At 46.5% G+C, this 22252-nt stretch overlaps 1 protein-coding gene across 1 annotated transcript; it reads right to left on the bottom strand.

The window, feature by feature from the left end:
• Positions 1 to 2793: 2793 nt before the first annotated feature.
• ugcg (UDP-glucose ceramide glucosyltransferase) lies at positions 2794 to 18350 on the bottom strand (the record flags this gene model as incomplete). The annotated part of the gene is made up of 8 exons (XM_031577556.1): positions 2794 to 3137; positions 3427 to 3613; positions 4334 to 4420; positions 5290 to 5468; positions 8209 to 8321; positions 8633 to 8734; positions 10838 to 10940; positions 17949 to 18350. Coding segments are annotated over 8 exons (1344 nt in total), but the record flags the coding sequence as incomplete, so codon positions are not given.
• Positions 18351 to 22252: the final 3902 nt, after the last annotated feature.

Here is a 22252-nt window from a genome sequence, read left to right on the forward strand (position 1 = left end):
ATATTTGTAATTAATTACCCTATTTGGAATATTCTAAAAAGCGAAGTGCATTTTCTGAAATGGTTGCACGAGTGTTCTTGAAATGTTTGGGACAGAGTAAAAGCCTGTTAGGTAGAAGTGGCACAAATCGCATGTTTTTAGGCCTTCAAACATAGCTCTAGCCGGTTGCATGTTTTTAGGCCTTCAAACGTAGCTCTGGCCAGTTGCATGTGTTTAGGTCTTCAAGCGTTGCTCTGGTCGTAGCGCTGGAGGCACCGGTAGAGCCTCACTAGCACTGATTAAATACAAATCCCTCTCCGATCCAGAGGAAGTATGACTCTCCGTTGGATATCTGCCAGATATATTATATATATACATATATATATATATATATATATACATATACATATATATATATATATAAGTATAATGCTGGCTTTTTCTTAAACGAGGAATAGCGAGTTACCTCAGGCTTGAAGTTGGCTCTCAACAAACCCATTCGGACAGGTGTTCAGAAATGCACCTCAGAAGCGGCGCTTGAAGCACGAGGAGATTCCGAGTTCCTTTAGCAGTTAGCTTTCAAAGAAGTCAAAATGACCTGCGATTGTTTCTTAACTCCTGTGAGGTTTTACATTCACATACCTCCACAGGGGTCTCATTTCAGAATGCGTAGCAGCTATCCTCAACTCAATCTCAATACAGACCCAATCTAAAAATCGTATTTGAATTCAAATGTGTAATCTCAGCATTGCAACCCTCACTGTGGACAGAGATGTCTGGTTGGATTGTTAATAATCACTGTTCCTGGATAGAGAGTTGGGAAACCAGACATTCCGAGCACAAAGAGAGGTCAAGCGTAGAGGGAGATGTCGGTATGAGGAGAATGTAGGCTGGTTAGTTAGCCTCTGACCGGGGTGGCTAATAAACTTTGCTAAGCTTCACAATATTCTAGTCTGGCACGTTGCTTGAGGAGCATAGTTAGCATAGTTACTAGTTTCAGTTTTCGCGAAATCTTTTTTTTGATGAAAGAGGGTTTTGACAGTTCAGCGAGCTGCATGAGTTTAAATCTTACTGCTGAGCATTCTGTGACCTCAAATAGATACCACGCCTTCTCCTGAACAGACTTTCTGAAATGTCTCCAGAGAGCATTTTTGAAATAATTTAATTATTAATGAGTGTACTACTTTACAAAATCTGCATCGCCAGTCATTTTAACTTAACATTGAAATACTGTCTGAGCTCTTACAACTGCAGAGCACTAAGAAAAAAATTGGATTTTCATAAGAGCCATAGATATGCACCTCTGTAAAGGTCTCCTGACTAAGTCATCGGGGATTTGAAATGTGAAAGGCCAAGGAACGACTGAAACATTTGGACCGGGCTGGCGGAAGTCAAATTACCTGGAAGAACAGGTGTGGCACATGTTCAACAGCACACACACACGTGCATCAAACCAAAAAAAAGAAGAAAAAAAATCTGATTGTTTTTCAAGCCAGAAGCAGGGAGGAGACAGAAGCTCTGTGGGCGGGGGCGGGGCAGGGTGATCTCCTGAGGAGTGGTCCACAATGTTGGGGGGGGGGGGGGGGTTGTGCCCTCTGAGGCAGAAGATCAAAAAGAAACAGAGGCATATCCCTTCATTACAGGCCTGGTGTGTCGCACAAAGATGTCACAGAGGTTGGTAGAGCGTCAGGGATTCATGGGGAGGTAGTACGAGCTCAGCAGTTCTCAACAGAGCTCAGAAAATGAGAAAGAGAGAGAGAGATAGAGAATGGAGGAATAAGAGTAAAAAAAAGGAGGCAGACAGCCTAGGGGCAGGTGAACACGCCACCAAAATCAAAATAAAAGTTTAAAGGCATAAACAAGAGCCTGTTGAGCTCTGTCCTTTTTTCTTTCTGTTCCTTGTCCACTTTAGCACTATCTCTCTCTCTCTCTCTCTCTCTGAAAAGAAAGCCTGTCTACAATATCTGACGAAAAAAGATATTAATCTTACTATATGACAGCAAAATATTGCTCTGTTAAAAAAGTGGACCATAGAGCGTGAAAACATCTCGTGCGTTTAGCAGTCCCTGGCTTAAAAACAAAGACGACACCTTCCGTTTCCACACGCCTTCTGGACCAGTCTATGGACCCAGTGTATAGTTTCCTCACAATAACAATACCATCCTACGACTCCAGGCTATGGTGAAGGCTACACATTCTCACCATAGTAAGACATAAGTCAAAACAGTCTTGGGACTATGGGACTATGGGAAAATGGGATTATACAGCCTACAGTGTTTTTCCTGACTACAAAACTAGCGGTTGTTACAGCTATAATGTTATTTTCATCTTGGTAAGTGCTGAAGCGCCTGGTGAGGATGATCATTGCCAGTGCCCAATCTCCAGTCTAATCTGCACCCATGGCTGACCCCATCCACCCCACCCCCCCACCCCAATCTCAATTGCTACACCTGTGTTTCCATACACTCTCACTGTTGGCTCATTTGCAAAGAGACAGGGCACGTTGTCATCGTCATCTCACAACACCCACAAAGCATGAAATAAACAAAAACAAAACAAATACAGAACAACAACAAAAGCAAAAAGTGCTCACTCACACAAAAAGGCTCTCTTGGGCTTACTGATACTTTTTGTAACATTTAAAAAAAAAATTTAGGGGAAAAAACAACACACTCACACACAAAGGAATTGCAGAGTTCTTTGTCCATCTTTAAACCACATCTCCTTTATCCCCTTCCTCTTTCTTCAAAGATTGTTTTGCCCTCTCTTTTCTTCTCTGCTCCTCACTCACACTCTGTGGGTACCATAGTGTGTGTGTGTGTGTGTGTGTGTGTGTGTGTGTGTGTGTGTGTGTGTGTGTGTGTGTGTGTGTGTATGTGTGTTTGTGGCTAGTCTCTCCCCCCGCCCCTCACCCAACCCTCGGGCTGTGTGTGTGTGTATGGGGGGGGGGGGAATCGGTGGTGGTGTTGGTGATTGGTGGGGAGGTGTTATACGTCCAGGATCTCCTCGGCCGTGCCTCCGCAGCGGAGCCGATACCGACCGGTCCGCCAGCTGATGGTGGGATCCCACAGCGCCGACAGGAAGATCTGGATGGCCATGGACTCCCTGATGAACCAAGCCACCGCATAGTCCAGCTTAGAGAAAGATGGCGGCCCACCCTGATACAGAAGGAGGGAGGAAGGAGAGATTGAGAGAGAGAGAGAGAGAGAGAGAGAGAGAGAGAGAGAGAGAGAGAGAGAAAGAGAGAGAGAGATTGAGGTTTTTATGATCGTCTGTTTCTGTGTTCACAATTGTCTTTTGTATAATCCATTGGTAGTTATGTTGAAGCCAAAAGCAATGTTCTACCCTGTTGAGAATGAAGTCACTTTAGCCATACACCTATAAATCTATCCATCTACATATCTGGTCTGCTGTGTACTGACAGATCCTTGGGTGGTGCTGAAGTACCTGGACTCCCCGTAGCTGGATGTAGTCAGAGATGAACCAGGCGAGGCAGTGGCACATGAAGAAGACCATGATGTCCCAGCGGAAGACGTGGTGGGCGGCCCAGCCGATTATCAGGCTGGCCACAAAACACTCTGAGATGGGCTCGATGATGGTGGCCGGCAGCATGTTGATGCGAAGCTTCGCCCACCTGTGGGGTTAAGAGGGGAGGTCAGAGGGGCAAGAGTCAGAGGGTAAAGGTCAAGGGAGAGAACATGTTTGATAGCTGAACCTAAAGAACGTGACACACCAGGCAGATGGTCGGCCAATGTTGTGCATGTTAAATCGGTACCAGAGACTATCAGTAAGAGAGATCACTCTCTCTGTTCAGATTGGACCGATAAGTTCCTCACACTGGCCAGGAAAGAGCCAAGTGAAATGTTTTAAACTTAGAGGTTTCATTAACCTTTATCTCTCGACAGAGGTTCAGGAAAGCCCCTTGAGCCTGTCACTGTCAATGATTTCACCCATTTAGTGCGGTTTCTTCCGTTCTTTTCCACAGCCAAAAGACTAAAGGCTGACAACGCTGGTCTATTTGCATATATCACACATATTCTCGACTAGAAGTATCTATATTACGAAACCGTGAGGCGACGCAACAGTCGGCCTTCGTCCCCACTATGATGTCAATTTGGTGTGCCTCTGGCTAAACACGACACATTCCTAAGTGGCCTTCACAGACACAAAAGTGGAACATTCTGAGGTCAGCTTTCAAAGGAATACTGGTCTCCAGTAGAAGAAGTTGCATGGGGCAGAGCAAAAACAATGGGAGTGAAAGATCACAAGATACGTTCCACTACTATGGCAAGTGAGATAACGTGTGTGGGTGTGTGTGAGTGTGTGCGTGTGCGGCCAGCCACAATATCTCTACCTGATCATGCGGGACTGGAATTGTGCAATGGAGTATGAGCCCGAGTTCTGCATGGCTACCTGGGTTGCCATGGAGAATTTCCATCCTCTGCAAAAGAGAAAGAGGGAGGAAAGAGAAGAGGAGGGGACAAGAGGAGAGGAGGAGATGAGGGGAGACATGCAGGCATTTCACGCTCTGCTGGAGACGCACAACAGCTCTGTTGAGACTGTCAGTAACACACACACACACACACATACACACACACACACATATACACTCGCGCTCTCTCTCTCTCTCTAAAAATGTAACCTCAACTGCATTGCTCAACACAGCGCAGCCAGAACAGAGGAACCAAAAGCTGAACTAATACAGGGAAAACCCCGGCTGTGTGTTTAACAGTCACAGGACTCATTCTATTTGGTCAGGCTATACACCGGCTTCCTAAAAACACACCACCACAAGTCTAGGTGACTTGCAGTTATTCAGTACGTTTCCTTCCATGGCATGTGAATGTTGTTGCGTGTGGCATTCCATAGCACATTCTGATCCTTGATTACAGGAGAGGCCACGCGCTGGGTTTAGGTAGCGATAAGCATGTGACGTGACTGTGTGAGGCCTTTCTTACTCTAACATCCACTTTTGAGTTCAGCAAAGTGTTTTGCCTGAGAAGCGTTGTGTAATTCATTAATTCATTAAACATTAGGTGAATATTAAATACATATTTATCCACAGCCTCTTTAATTAATCTCAGCACCTATGACACATGTGTTACTTATGGAGCAACACATCAGTATACACACACACACACACATACACACCCACACACATACCGAGACACACACTCAAACACAGACACACACACACACAAACAGGTACACTTCTGTAACAACACACATTAACACACACACACATGCACATTCTAGCAAACACACACACACACACACACAAACAGTTGAGGTTTGGTTTCATCTTCTCACCTGTCGGCGATGGCTTTGGCCATGAAGTAATCCTCTGCGATGTACTGGGCGAAAGCGATGAGCCCGCCAGCCTGGTCCAGGATGTCCTTGCGCATGAGGCACGACATGCCCGTCACACACTTGATCCCCATCACATTGGCAGAGATGTAGGAGCGTGGGTGTGATGTCCCAAAGTATACCTGAGAGGAAACACACACACACACACACACACAAAGACATTGAAGTATGACTATTAAGGCCAGTTCAGGCCAAAAATTCACGACAAGACGAGCTGCAACTACTTGAAACCAGTAACTTGCCTCAACAAAGCTTTCTAAAGCTTTTCTGGAAAGGGACTGCTAACTGTTTATAGACCTAAGACAAAACATGGTAAAGCATCATTCAAATATTTTGCTTCTTATTCCTGGAACAAACTCCCAGAAACACCCCAAATGTTGCTACTTTTAAATCAAGGCTCAAAACGTTCTTGTTTTATCGGGCCTATGAACACTGATTTGCTTCACTGATTTGCTTGCTACAGGAGTACCTGTCTAAACTGTGAGTTGTGGCACCTATATTCCATATGATTATGTTCTTCCAGTACACTTACTTTGCCTAGCCTAAAATCAGAGGGTTCACACCACTGCGACTGCTTGCAACAGCACCAACATTTCCTTATCAACGCCTTTGTTACGTCACTCGTTGTAGTCAGATATGACCCAGCAAAATTAACCAACTAACTGACTTCCAACAGTCAGTTGAATGACGTTTGTTTTTGTGACTTTGTTAGCGAGTGCCTTTTGACTGATGATGTGCAGACACTGGTGTTCTTCAAACTGAGTTGATAAGTTGTTCTCTGTCTCTCCTCTGATGCCATGTCTTGACTGACTGAGTGAAAACATGTCACAAAAGCCGTGAGGCACAGGCATACCTTGCAAGTGCGTTTTGACGTACAAATCTTTCGCAAATGCATCAAACGGCTTGCAATGCGCTGCAATGATTGCTTCTCACTGCAACTTGTCTCTGCAGTGGTTTCCTCACACCTTTGGTGTGAACTGTTTCTCTCACACACACACACATACACACATGATGAAACATACAAGAGAGGAGTAGAAAGGGATAGCAGTCTCTTCATCCTCCTCCTAATGATGATGAAGAAACTTAAGCACAACACAAACACACCGTTGTATATCCCTCCACTCGCATCAACACAAACACATCAGCTACAGGCTCACATGAGAGAACATCTGCCAATCCCCCGGATCCCTCGACTAGCTTGCAATGTGGCGAGGGAAAACACACACTTCTCCTTTGAGTATGTAGATGACAGAAGCTTTTTAAGAGGAAAAGGCACTGGTCCCGTGTCGACTCAGAGTGAACTCCTTCATGAGGGCACGTAAACAATGGTGGGTGAAGGGTCGGTTTAGGTTAAAAGGTGAAGCGACTAAGAGGAGCAATGCACTCTAGGTCAGAGAAGAGACCTGGGAAAAGTGTGTGTGTGTGCACACGTGTCTGTGTGTGTGTGCGCGCGTGTGTGTATAAACCGGCAAATCCAGTATTGTACAAACACTGTACTGACTCGTCAGTAGTGTCCCTGTGGCAAGGAACTGGAAGGGAGCCAAACACACACACACACACACACACACACACACACACAATTGAGGTGTCCTCTTTCCCTGCCAAGGCCTAAAATGTTTCCAGTGGCAACAGAATGAGCCCCACTGCAGTCCATGGGAGCGGCTGAGGCAAACTCTATGCCCTTATTGATCATCTCTGTGCTTAGCCATGATGTCAGCACCCACCGTCTAGCAGGCAGTATCCAACCCTATACAACTCTCAAAGTCACGCTCGGGAGGGAGGGAGACAGGGAGGCAATGGTCCCACCACCACTTATGTCTTTGTCTGACTGCCACAGCAGCATACAGCACTCAGCTCCACACCCTACAGACCTCTATGGTCTTTCTCTATGAGAGGGAGCGAGTGAAAGAGAGAAGGCTCCTGACCCTGTCACTATATGTTAGCACGTAGCTTCCAGCATTCAGACTCAAGCCCAACAGACTGCAGGAGCTTTACTCCATGAGAGTGAATGAGGGATCGACCCCACCTTGCCTCCAGCCCTCAGACCCAGGCCCTACAGACCTCACAGGCCTCTGCCTATGGGAGTGAGTGGGGCACTGCTTCTCCCCAACGTTATCTCCTTGTTGCTGATCACCCCAGGATCCAGTCTCCAGCCTCGCACGCCCCGTGGGCCTCTCTCTCTACGAGCAAGAGTGGTGGCCTGTCCCCTTTCTTATCTCTTTGTTTATTCAGCCTCTGGACCCACACCCTTAGCCCCATACCCTACAGACCCCATCGGCCTCTGTCTATGACACAGAGAGGTGGTGCTCCCACCCCACCCCGTCTCGATGTTTGCTCGTGACGTCGGCATTCAGCCTCCGACCCCAACTCTCCTCACACACAGTGCACGGGCCTGCCTCTCTCGGAGAGGGAGTGACACGAGGCTCTCAACCTCTTTGTTTGTCTATTATGTCAGTATCCACCCTTCAGCCCCATACCCCACATACTCACATGGGCCTCTGTCTACTTTCAGGGGAAGAAAAGGCCTTGCCTCTTTTAACATAACCTAAATGAGCAGAGGTGAGTGCAGCTGATCTCTTACAGGCCCGAGTACCACAAACAGCAACACATGTCAAAGCCTCAAAATCGATAGCCTCATAAAGAACTGGGTATTGACGCGATGTTGAAAAAAAAATGACAAACCAAAGACCGCAAGAGGTCTGCAAATGACATCATAGAAGGTATGGCTGTTATCAGTGTGTCTTGCAGGAAGAAAAAGAAAATGGCTGAGTAAAAATAAGAAGTAAGTAAAAACCAAACGAACAAACAAACAAAGATGTGAAATAAACAAGAACAGGCTTATGGGCAGTAAGGGCCTCTCACCTGCTCCAGTGTAGCGGCAAAGCCTTGTCTGTCAGCGACGTACGGGAGCCCGTGGACCAACCCCACCTTCTCAGTCATCTGCATTGCCATGTCTGTGAGTGTGTCTGGCTTCACTACACAGCAGAGAGGGGAGAGAAGAGGTCATTATCTCTCTCTCTCACACACACACACACACACACACACACACACACACACACAAAGACAGAAACATGGCCCTGTCCTCACCGCAGGAGAGAAAGGGGAGAGTAAATCACACACAAAGTAAATCTTGAGAGAGAGAGAGGGAGAGAGAGAAAATGTGAGAGTGAGACAGTGAGTGAGAGAGAGAGAGAGAGAGAGAAAGAAAGAATAAATGAATGAATGAATGAATGAATGAATGAAAGAAGGAGAGCAGTCACTGGGCTGGGTCTCCTGAGTCTCATACCTCGGATTCCACTGTCACAGATCCAGACCAAGTCATACTTTGCCCCCTCATAACCGGGCATGAGGTTGTTGATTTTTGGATTGATGCCAACTTTCTTTCCACCTGCACACGAGAAACAGTAGAGAGGGGGAGGGACAGAGGGATAACATTAGTGGAGCATAGATAAATGACAGGAGGGAGAGGGAGGGATGGAAAGAGAGAAAGAGACAGAGAGAGTGTTTAGGGACGTTTTACTCGTCATGCTAGTCGGCATTGATCTGCAACAGCAATCCTACCCCTCCTTCCTCCCGTCCCAACACTGTGTGTGTGTGTGTGTGTGTGTGTGTGTGTGTGTGTGTGTGTGTGTGTGTGTGTGTGTGTGTGTCCTTGCACAAACGAGTGTGGCTTTCATCCAGCTTATGAAAGCCTCATTGATCGACAACAAAAGCCCCCCTTTTATGCTCGTCGATGGGGCTGCATGAACGATCCGGCCTGGAAATCATGGCCTTTCCCCAGAGCAGCGGTGTCCGGTGAGAGCCTCAAGGTCGACGGCCTCGGAGCAGCCATCACCGATACACCGCAGCGCTGCGGAACGCACCGGGGGTAATGAAGATGACATGTGCCGTTAATACACGGGCCAAGGGCACACGAACCACTCCCATCACGGGAAGACGTCATCGAGAGAGAGAGAGAGTGTGTGTGTGAGTGTGTGTGTGTGTGTGTGTGTGTGTGTGTGTGTGTGTGTGTGTGTGTGTGTGTGTGTGTGTGTGTGTGTGTGTGTGTGAGAGAGAGAGAGAGAGAGAGAGCAAGATATAATAAATTATTTCTGTCTGTCAAATTATTGTGTAATGTTCAATGAAGTGTCTGTGTGTGTATATGATGACTGGTTTTCTGTCTATGCCAAACTCTTATGCTTAATTGAGTGTTAAGTGTTTGTTTTCGCAATGCATGATAATAAAGCTCACTGAATTGAACTGAGTGAAAGAGAGAGAGAGATGGAGAGAGAAGAGAAGGGAAAATGGTGTTGGTGTGTGTTTGTATGAATATGGAACACCCGCCCCACACCCGCACAACACACATACACACACACACACACACACACACACTGACGTGTGTGCGGTCTTTGCTGTTGAAAAGCCGCCCATTTCCTCAGAGCTCATGCATGGCACATCTGTCCTGACACTCATCTGGGACTCCACTGTCAACACAGGGAGCCATCAGCACTAAGTAGAAACATCTACTTACCATACAAACACACCATTCAAACTTATGATAGAGACATCTAGTCCATCGATACAGTAAACCTTGGGGAATGATAAACCACAGTCCAATTGTATAGCAGAAGGCCACAGTCTAACTTAAGTACAGCTTTAAAATTAAAATACACTTAGGGTACAGTTCCACGTTACTAACTATATTGTCACAAGATTACAGTCCCTATATACAGCCTGTAGAGTGTGTATTTTATATGACAAAAGATATACCATTTCAGGGCTTGCAGTTTGCGCTAGACTCAACATCTCAGCTCAACTCTCTCTCTGCACGGCTCTCTGATCTCTGCTCCTGGTCCCCTCAAGAGCTGGAGGGGGATGCTGGCGTCTCCCTGACGAGCATCACCACGGCAACATATGTTGGAGATGCGGCGCACCACGGGGGCCCTGTGCGTCGAATTAAAACATTCCCATGGGGACACGCGGTGCCGAGGCAGCAGATGTTTCTAATGAGCTCAAATCAATATTTGCTCTCGGAGGGGAGACTCTTCTCGGAACGGACACATTTAGTCATAAACCCCCCCCCAATCCCCTCTTCTCCCAAACCAAAGGGGGCTTCTCCTGAAGCCCGGGTTTCAAAAAGCAAACAAGGCAGCCCTGACAACCACCACTCTTTCATGCACGCATTCCACATACAGCAGCCTCACGGGACAAAACAGGCCGACAGTCACATACTTTAACATTTCAACATCTTTTTTCCCCATATCTTTTATGAAGCATGTAAGACCTGAAGTGAACTTTTCTGGAGAGAAAAAAAAAACACACACACAGTACTAGTGGTTTTCCTGTGACTCAAATGGTTCAGCTATGTGCAAACAACCTAAAGGTCATGGGTTTGATGCTAGGGGCTCAAACACAAGCACACAGGCCCAATGACTGTTCCTTTGGATGACAGTCTTTGCTTAATAGACAGATGTAAATGTAAGAATCTGGAAGATGTCAAGCAGGTACTAACCTATGAATAACCTGGCATCCACGTTGGGGTACTTGCCCAGGAGCTTCTTGCACACGTCAATGGCAGGGTCATCATGATCCTGAACACAGAGGAGAATCTCGTACTGTGGAGAGAGAGAGAGAGAGAGACACAGAGAGACATTGATTAAAACTGACCCTGAATGATGCATTCAAATTCATCTCGGAAAAGCTGATGTCTGGTGGAGGGAAGTTCATTTTGACTTGACAAAGCCGCATTGATCTGTGGTGGAGAAGTGGACAGCGGCGAACACATTCACGCCAGCCTGTCGCAGCGAGGGTGTCTTTCACAGTTCAGTTTTAGCCCCTCCAGCCAAGGCGCAGTTTCATTTTGAGTACTTGTACCCGTGAATGCGGCTTATTGTGTGAACCTCCAATGAGGCCCTTTATCTGGGCTGTGCGCTAGTGTGTCTGTGTGTGTGTGTGTGTGTGTGTGTGTGTGTGTGTGTGTGTGTGTGCGCGTGTTATGTGTGTGTGTGTTTCCATCAACACCATCACCCCACCCCCAATTATTTTGCTCTGATGCATCAAAGACCACAGACAATATGGAACTAACAGCCGACAAAGCTCCCTCTCTTTCAAACAAACTGATGCAGACAGCTGTCCGTTCATTCACTCAAAAACTTGCGCGTGCACGCACACACACACACACACACTCACATTGACACACACACACTCACACACACATAAATGCAAGCCCCATTGTTTTCTAGCTGATTGTGAAACACTTCCTCTTTCAAGCGAGCATCATCGACATCTGCTCCATACAATCCGCCCACTGCCTCAGCTTCTGAGTCCCACACGAAACCCGAAGCTGGATTCCTGCCGCTGCAGCAGCCGTCTGCCGAGATGCCAATCGTGTTAGGCTGGAGTATTGGTTTGCATGTGCCTGTGCTGCTGAGCACGCGAACCTGCTAAACGAGCTTTGGCGGGATTTTCCGCCTGCTGAGCACGACTTCAGGTTTTTGAGGAACACACTCGGAATCTGTGTCTGTGTCCCTGTGTGTACGTGTAAAAGACCCTAATGCATGGGTGAATAGGAGGAGGAAGAGGGAGCTAGAGAGAGAGAGAGAGTATGAACTGAAAACAAAGCGAGAACAAAAGCAGCACTTTAAACGACCAACAGGTTGGCAACAGATACTGCTGGTCCTCCTCCACCCTCTAGCCTTCCTCAAGCCTGCCCTCACAGACCAGGTGACGCCGTTGCCATGACAACACGGGGAAGCAACAAAGGGCCTATTTTGTGCAGCCAGAGAGGTGGTGGGACTTCAGAGTTCCCAGGGAGGGTAACAGAGGCATGTGTGAGGAGTGTGTGTATTGTATGTATACATGTGTAGTTAGTGTGTGTGTGTGTGTGTGTGTGTGTGTGTAGTATGGCTCCAACACTTCAACTAGACTACATTAAAGACAGTAGAGTAGAGTAGTAGACAATGAGTGGTGGATGAATGAAGATATGTACATATACACGCAATGTACATGTCCTTGATTCTTGAGCATGTAGTAGATCCAGCATGTGTGTGTGTGTGGGTGTGTGTGCTGAAGATTAATGTGAATCTGCTAAATGCTTGGCTTTTCTGTGGTGTCTGTGGAACTGGCTCCAAGGCTGGGGAAGGCGAGGGAAGCCCCTGCTGACTGCTGGGTTTCAGCTGAGGAGAGTGGCACCAGTCTGCTCCGCACAACCACCCCGCACAACCACCCCGCACAACAACTCCACACAACAACTCCACACAACTCCGCACAAGAGGAAAGAAGTCCCTCAGGACTGATGCGGAACATCTGGATGAACACTGTCCAGGGTCAGCATGTTTGGTGTATGTCTCGGCCTGTTGACTGCCTGTGTGCTGATTTGGCGCTGGAGCCACCGGTGACAGAGGGCTCTGCTGACTGGCTAGTCTTGTTTGATAAAGCAAAGTGGAGGTGATTGTGCTGGTGAGATGTGCTGCGATTGTTACAAGCTCGCAGGGTAGTATTTACCGTATTATGCAATGTGGAGATGATTTATGGGCTACATGCTACAGAGGTGAAAGGCTTGAAATAGCTTAGAGAGAAGAAGTTACTCTTTTAGTGTCAACTATAGTGTCATGGCCCTAACAATGTATGTGTGTGTGTGTGTGTGTGTGTGTGTGTGTGTGTGTGTGTGTGTGTGTGTGTGTGTGTGTCTGTGTGTGTGTGTGTGTTTATGTTGTGTGTGTATGTGTTTTTGTTTTTGTTTATGTTGTCTGTGTGTGTGTGTGTGTGTGTGTGTGTGTGTGTGTGTGTGTGTATGTGTGTGTGTGTAAGTAAATAGGGAACGTCAAATTGTACTTTAGGAGCTACCCTAGTGCACACACGTTTAAGAGCAAGCGCAAACACACTCACGCACACACACACACACACACGCACACACACACGGGTGACAAAAGTGCCTTATTCTTCTCTAAGATATCTAATCATGGCAGTGGCTGTGTGGGGCAGGGCTGTATTAACTGAGTGGGCTATTAGTCCTTTCCAGAGGAATTCTCAGCAGTTACGCAAACATGAATGGGAGAGTAAAGAAGGAGAGAGGAGGAAGGAGGGAAAGAGAGGGAGAGAAAGAGAGAGACAAAGATATATACACACACACACACATTTTCTGGACAAAAGCCAGTCGCGAGCAGCATCACAATTTGCTCAGAAGACTTTCATCTACAAAACACCAGATATCAAAATCACAATCATCATTAGTTGGGTGGACTGGGCAGATAAAATGTTCCCAAACTCTCAGTCATCACAGAGCACAAAGAGTTCTAGAATGTCGGGAAGCCGGGAAGCCGGAAGGGACAAAGAGAACTCTGTGGAATGTACCTAAATAATAATGCCAAAGAGGAAGGCATGAGTAATCAGAGGTTAAAGTTGGATCTGGTTTAGGGGTCTGGTAGTGCTGGAACAGACTGAAGACTTTGACTCTGTATGGAGATATTTGGGGGGGGGGGGGGGGGTGTTGTTGGGTAGCTTTACTCCTAAAAGCCTGTCAGCGTGCACATCTCGTGATTGGGTGGTTGGGGTGCGGTGAAGGGGACTGGAGGTGAGGCTTGGTCACGAGTGTACTGCTTGGATCCGGCTCTGAGGAAGCTGTGGTGGAAATCTATGGGACCTGAAAACAACTGGTATAGGATGCATTCCCACTGGGTTTTTTTGTTTTTTTTGTTCTTTGAGAGAAACTGAAGCTGGTTCGGGATGGGTGCTTTGAGCAAGGAGGGAGGAGCAAACATAGAGACGCACGTACACATTCAGTCCTCACAAACAACCAGACTGCATGTGGTCCCAAACCCTTTGCTGACTTGAGCGAACAACAGAGAATTGTAAGTTGGCTCTGTACTAAAATGGGGAATTGAAAGTCACTCCGTGGCTTCATCAGACGGTGGCATTTTTAGCGGTCCGCTGTTCTTCAGTTCGCAGGAAGTGACACAAACTCTATCTGATAAATATGTCTTGACGAATAAGTTATCTCTTTCAAGCAGCAGGTGCCGTCAGTGCTGCTTTAAAACTAGCTGGTTGGAGCGACAGCCTGCAGCAGCTGGAGGCCAACATTCAGAGCTCGCTCAGGCAACACCACCTGCTCAAGGGTAGGTCTCGGAGTGAAATGTATGTCATGACCGAATTCCAGTGTGGAAGGTATTCCAGGGCTACGGTTTAACAGGACCAGTCAACCATCAATTACGCCCCTAGCATAAGTCACGGGTGGGGAAGCTCTTCTGCCTACACCTCAGAGAAAAGAGGTGGCTGATGACCCCAATCTTTATAACAATTACCACAGCTGAGAGAGGCCTCATTAATCTCAGCATGGATTTCTGCTGCTGGACGCACACTTCAAGAAGCTAAGAATGCTGAAATGGCTTCATAATTGGAATGGTTTAAATCGACTCCATAAGTTATCTTTATCAGTTTCAAAGGAGAATTGTCAAACACTTACAAATGGTGCAAGAGCAAGTTGTAAGGATGTAGTCCCATTCTGTCCACTGACACAGCCACTCTTGAGTAACCTGCGCCCAATGTCACAAAGCCAAACGACAGCCACAGCCCTGCTGCAACAATTAAGCAAGCCATGCTAACAGTGTTACTAATATACTGACCGTAAGAGGAATCTCGTGTGGTGATGCCAGTCTTTTACCATACACCAAGTGTGGGCCCAACCCTTACTAATTACCCATCGAGGTTTCCTCCACAGACACTTCATGGAGAGACTGGCCTGTCCTATTCAAGGGCCGGAGGTCATGGGTGAGTAGTGAGTAACGAAGACAGACTTCTGAGGCCAGTAGTCGAACGTGTGACATGCAAGAGGGGTGAAAGGTCAGGGCGATGATGTCACCCAGTCACTAGACACACACCAGCTGGAAAGCCAGGGAAGGCGTGGCAGAACATGCCAGGTGCCTCAACAGTAGCGCTTAGGGACACTGGTTGGACCTCCTGCATCTACACGTCAGATCTGCATCCAGCATCAACGTGTGAGAGAGAGTGTGTGTGTGTGTGTGTGTGTATGTGTGTGTGTGTGTGTGTGTGTGATTGTGCGTGTGTGTGTGTGTGTGTGTGTGTGTTTGTGCGTGTGTGTGTGTGTGTGTGTGTGTGTGTGTGTGTGTGTGTGTGTGTGTGTGTGTGTGTGTGTGTGTGACTGAGCACTATCCGGGAAATGATGACTCAGAGGGTCAGATGAAGCTGATTACCAGTGAAGTGTTAAATGCACCAGACTAGCCGATTCAGGAGCGGTTACCAGAGGAACCATCCCCTCACACTCAACACTAATATGAGCTCATGTCATCAAAACCCCCTATCCCCTAACCTTCTCCTACCACATTTCACCATCACAGGGCAACAAACTCAGTGTCACACTGCCACAGATGCAATCCAATGTCCAGAAATCCAGTTAGATTTCTTCAGTGCATCCATGTTCCCATCACTGTATTTAATTGTAATATTTATATTTGCAATATAAACACATTCACATTTAGTTTAGGCTCAATGACTTACGTGACAGCTCTACTCAGTGGAAACTGCACCCTTTTAGTGTTCTGCCTGATTATAAAAACCATTTCCACTGACACGGATATTCCTATATAGACCAACTCTACTATATGTTCTCACAAGACAAATTCCTCTTCTGTGATCCAGACAGACGTAGCTTACAATCACCAGGAAAAATCAGGGCAAACCATTTATCTGCCTTGTGGACATGAAAAAAAAAAAAAAAAAACACATGGGGAAAACCCCCCCGCTCAAAACACGATTACTCTGATGCTGAAAATGCCAAAGCCACTGACCCAAAATGAATCAGTAATTCACTTCAAAACAGTTTGTCCTAATTGCACTCTGGTTTCTCACACCAGGCTCAAGTGAGTGTGAGGTCTCATAGGCCACTGCAATGGTGAGGATAAAGCACTTGAGTTCATTAGAAAAGACTAAAGATTGATCAGTAAAGGCAGGTCAGTAATGAGTTGCCAAATTCAACATTCCAGAGGCTGGCTGATCAGCTGCTTTTCTTGAAGCTCACATTCATTTGTTCTCACTCCCCGACACACACACACACACAGTTTTTCTTAGACATTGATTTGTCATTATGTGGTATTGACACACATTCATTCTCTCTCTTTCTTGTGTGTGCACACACACACCCGCGCAGACACACACACACACACACACACACGCAGACACACACACACACACATTACTAGACTGCTGGGAAATAGAAGCTGACAGGAAACAAAGGGACAGTGCCTATCTAACCGTTGGCACACAAGTAAGGTGTGTGTGTGTGTGTCTGTAATGAATAAACGACCTGTCTGTTGTGAACACATGAAGTATCTCCGATAACTAACAACTTAATGATCATTTATCAACATTAGTTATTAACATTACTTACTCAACAACCAAGACAGAGAATATCAACGCTGCACTGACAGTGAACACAGAAGCTGACAAAGCATTTGCAGAAGCGAATGTTGGCCCATGATAATGACTCAGCTCTTCTGGTGTTCCTAATAGTTCCCAGTAATTTCTCTGGAGGAGACGTCACCCAAATGAAAAACCTCCACCATCAGAAAGGACTGTGTGAAGGCCTACACACACACTGCGTACACCCTGTCCCAGGGTGCTTTGCATGATGGCAAAAATGGTGTTTCCGCACGCATGGGGTGTGTTTGTCGTTAGCTTTTCACACACGTTTGAGTCCCATGTTTTGGCTTGTCACCATAAAACCAGAGATCAAGCTCCGACGTGTCAAGCGGGAAGGAGCCAAACCCAAAAGTAAACCCAATTCCCCCCCAAGCTGACAGCCACATGCATCTAGCCATCTTTGGAGCAATTGCTGAAGCCCACTGAAGGCAAACCACCTTACCAGACTGACATGTTTGCAAAAGCTCACAGAAGACTAACAGCTAGAGAGCCAAGTGTGGCATTCAACGTCACCCCAGTGCTTCTGTTTTTCAGCCAGGCAACCAGGCAAGCCCATACTTTATTAGGGTTGGGTACCGAGAACCGGTTCCAATATGGCACCGGTTCCAATACAACCGGTACCTACCCGGACCGAAATGCAACGCAGATTTCGGTGCTTTCCAAACGATACCCATCCCTATACTTTATGCCTTCATCTTCATTCATCATGTGCAGACACCCAAAACTTTATACAATTACCTTGTGTGTCAAAACACCCACATGTTTTTCTTCTCTACGACGATGTCTGCCTCTCTAGTCAACCGCGGCTGACATATATATATATATATATATATATATATATATATATATATATATATATAAGCTCCCTGTGGCCAACACATCAGACACGAGCCCAGAGAGACCGCTTGCAGCCATATGTCTCATGGTGTATGACAAAGGAGCAAAAGTGCCCTATTTGTTCCCTTTATGTTTTCTGTATGAAAACCTTCAAGATTACAAAGGATGGTCTTTTCCTTTACAGAGAATATATGCCCCTGCTGTTGTGTACACCTCTGCTATTGGTTATGGTAGTGTGGAGGTAGTGTTGCCCTTGGGGGGGGGGGACGACTGTCACCTTAGCAAACATAATGACTGACAGATGGATGAGTCGACCCAGGGAAAACAGACAAACCGTGACAAAGGCCTCTTACCTTGGGGTAGTCCAACTCGAAGAACGTCTCCAGGTTGTTGACCAGGTTAGGGTCAACCCCTTTGAGTGGCTTGAGAAGCGAGACCCCAGCTAGCTTACTGTAGGGCTGCTTGTCAGGGGTTTTCTTGTTGAGATGCAAACGGCTGCAGAGGAGAAAGAAAGAACAAGGTTGGTGAGAACTCAATGCACTCAACTCAATAGGCACTACTGCACTATGGCCACTGTTAGAGTAACTATTGTTAGGGCTTAAACTAAAGCCTTTGCAAAGACAGGGCAAGCCTAAGACTCCCACACATGCTACATCTCCCTTTGCTTGCAGGCCAACTCGCGTAGGATTTACACCTTGCTGAACGCAAAGCTTTTCATTGGGCAACAAGAGGGTGTCGGCCCTTTCCACAGCATAAAACGTAGACGGGATTCATCCTAGCTTTAACCAATAAAACAATGAAATTGCAAATGTTACCCCACATGACATTTGCGTAGATAAGACACAACGACACACAGGCACACAATTGCTGATGTTTATGGTACTGCCTGACACACACACTCGACCTTTCCGTGGACATGACGTTTATCTGAAAAGGGCCAGGCATGCCTCTCACAAAGCAGAAGGTCAAAAAGGACGTGTCAGTTCACATTCATCCCCCACTCTCACTCCCGGCTCGACCGACTAGTTTTCCTTCTATATTGCCACCAGAAAAACAACGGCACTTTGCTGAGACAAGCCTTTAGATGAGGACTTTTCTTGCTGACTGTGCACAATGGCTAAAACACGGTCTAGTGCTAATCGAGGTAGTTAAGAGAAGGGCAGCAAAGCCACCACTATGGGAAATGCAGTGTTTAATTGCAAAATTCCTGGTAGCTCTGTCACACTACAACACTTTACATAGCCACTCTGAAAACACACACACACACACAGACACACACACACACACACAGACACACACACACACACACACACACACACACGAACACACACTATCTAGTCTCACAGAGACAAAGGAAGCATCAAAAATGCAACATACCCACACATCTATGAAATATTTATTTGACAGTGTTATTTTCTATAAATGCTTAACAAATGTATTCACAGATCCCCAACTCTAGATCCCTAACATGAGCCGGTAAGGTTTTAAATCTTTGCCCTCTGAACCATAGCACTGGCTGTCATTGTCAGAGGGCAGATAATACAATGGACAATAAAACAGTCAACAGCTGATCTTATGCAAACAGCTCCAAAACCATAAAAAAAAAACCTCACCGCCATGAAATGCTATCGAACAACATTCACATACTACCAAAAATGAATTCTGATGGCTGGTTATAGCATTGACCTTAACTTGCACAGGTTGACGGCCACCAAGGTTACTGTTTAACTTCCTTTATTCATATAACTTCAACAAGAGATTCCCACATGTCACACTATTACAGGCTATTTTCTGGTGTTCCCAGCATTTCATTTCAGTGTTTACTGAACTGCAACGTTGAGTCAATACAAAAGCAAAACGATTTTGCTAGCTAGGTTGTTTTTCTTGTACAACCTATGCTGCAATTTATAGCCTACAACTAGAGATTATTATTGAGACTACGAGATGAGAGAAATCCTTTAAATATTTTTTCCCCCAATATGTGGCTTGGTCGAACAGAACTCCCCAGTGAAGTGAACATGCTCTGCTTAAAGTTGCCGCAATTTCATGGCCGCAAGTCAATTTCTTTCAAACAAACCCAGAAAAGGCTTTGGCCACTGATGGGTCCGATAGATTACGTCCTCCTCATATAAATATAACACATTGGCTGACAACCATTATGCGTATCAATCAAAAATTGATTTTATATTCATTGCCACTGAGGACGTGGAGGAGGCTTTGGAGTGCGGAGCTCAGCCTGAAGCTTCACTGAGAATGAAAGGTGATTGGATAAAGTTGGGGCTGTGTTGTCATCGTTTTCAAAAAGCTCAGTGGAACCCGACCCACTATGGAACCCCTTTTCAAAAATATACTGTTTTCAGGCCCTGAAAACCCTGCGGTCATGTGGACGCAAGACCAAAACACATGAAAACTTCTCTGTTTTTGTAAACCTGCTGTCGCATGGTCGCCCTCTTTACCAGACACAATAGGGCCTATTAAGAATTCACTGGATTCCACTGCAATGGAACCTACTGGCTGGGAAATAGCAAGACTGTACAAGTATAATTGACAGCCAAGGTAACAACATTCTAAATAGGCTCAGTCTATCTCCTACATAAATGCAAAGTGTGAGCACTCACCATAGCCACTGCCTTCTGGCATGGCTGACACTCTTGCAAAACAGATGCCCAAACTGGTGCTAAATGCATTTTACTGTAAGTTCAGCTTAGGTGTTGTAGTTCATCTTAAAACCTTCCTCATATTTTCTCCCTTCAGTCTATTTATTTTATTCTTCGCTGTTTAAACGTTTTGTTACATGTTTAATTCGAAATACATTAGCCAAATCAGAGAGACAAATCTGAATGGGCATTTCACTTGGATGAAACGTGCCGGCAAGTAGCCCGCTAACACCTAATAAATAAGCACATCCCCAGGAGCACAACACTTCTAATGGATGTGGTGTGATAATGCAGGAACGTCTCATACTGAAGAGGTTAAATCACCATGCAGCACGGAGCAGAGAGCCTCCTGTCATAATTCAGCCAGTAATAAAGTCAAGTGCATCCGGCCGCCACAGCCTCTTACTGCCGGTCTGAGCAGCAAAACATTCTGACAGCTGAGGAGAACCAGTTCCACCACAACCGTCCAGGAACACAACCTCAAGAGACTTCCCGGATCTCTCACGCCAGAACGGGTCCAGTTTGGGGATGGGGACGGGGACCAGGTTCTAGGAGGCTTTTAATCTGCTCGGGGTGGTTATGGGGGCTTTTAATCGTGTTGAAGGCAGGAGGGGGAAATGCAGGCACTTCATTTGATGAGTGCTGCCGGCTCCCTGTTGGCCCTAGCTTGTTCAAGCTGAGGAACGGGGGGTGAGGTGAGGGTGAAAACGAATGGGTGGTAAGAGCACTAATGGGTTTTTAAAAGGAGTGGCCGAGGCAGAAACAAAAATAAAAAAAAACACTCTTCAGATTTACGCACACCACGCACACTCACTCTCTCTCTCTCTCTCTCTCTCTCTCACACACACACGCACACGCACACTTTCTCATGCCTGCCCAGCTCTCTGCATCCTGTCCCTCTCGTTCCTCTGGACAGATACCCCACCCATCTTTCCCCTGGCAGGCCTTGAAGTATCTCTATCTCTCTCTTCAGAACACCCCCCCCCCCCCCCCCCCCTACACACACACACACAGATAGAGAGACTTCCTTGTGCTTATAAACCTCTCTGTATCCCGTCACTCCAGTCACCACCACCCCACCACCCCCTCCCCATCTTCTCCTTGGCAGACCTGGAAGTCCGTCCTGGACAATATTCAGTTCCAGCAGCGGTGACAGCTCTCTCCCGCGGCAGCGCAACCTGCCAGCCCTCTACAGGAAGCCAGAAGGGGCTTCAAGGACAAGGAAAGCCATTACCCGAACTGAGATAAACCTCCCCGAGCTGCACTAAAACATCCGCGGTGCCAGGCGAGCCTTGCTTCTTCCTCCCCTCCTTCCTCTCCGTATCAAGCAATCAGTCACTCAGTTGCCCGCTTGCACCCGTTCCTTCTCTCTCCTCCCAACACACTCTTGTTCCTATTTTTTTCAACTCTCCCTTTCTCAGCATGTTCACTCTTTTTCCTCTCCCGCATTTCCTTTTTTGCTCCCATCATCTGTCACTCTGTCTCCCTTGCGCATCTTCTCCTCCATTCCTATGCACTCACTCGCTCTCTCATCTTCTCTTCTCTACCATTCTTATTCACTCACACCCTGTACAAAAAAGGTAACCTATCATCCTAGGGCTGAACATGCCCTGACCCAGGCTGGGTGTCTGGTGCTACCCGGGCCCTGTAGGGCCACTGGGATGACGGCCCTTTATGGAGTTGGAATCGTGACTCACAAACGTATTTTGCGAGTTTCACACAATTCACATATAAATGTCACGTGACTCACAAATGTAAACACTGTTACATTTATCTACAGACTGGCAAATGTGCATTTACAAAGTGTTCGCTATTTGTGAATATTCTTGCATTTATTTTTGGGATTTTTGAGACTTTCTTGTACACGGTTTGATTCAGAAATGCATTTTTTTCAAAAGGACACTCTCTGTAGCCTATCAGATGTCTCTGACCATTTCTGCCAATCACATCAATGGAATAGCGAGGGTATGATTGAATGTGACCACACTGTGTTACATCTG

The sequence above is a fragment of the Clupea harengus genome, chromosome 12 (genome assembly GCF_900700415.2).
Source record: "Clupea harengus chromosome 12, Ch_v2.0.2, whole genome shotgun sequence".
NCBI lineage: Eukaryota > Metazoa > Chordata > Actinopteri > Clupeiformes > Clupeidae > Clupea > Clupea harengus.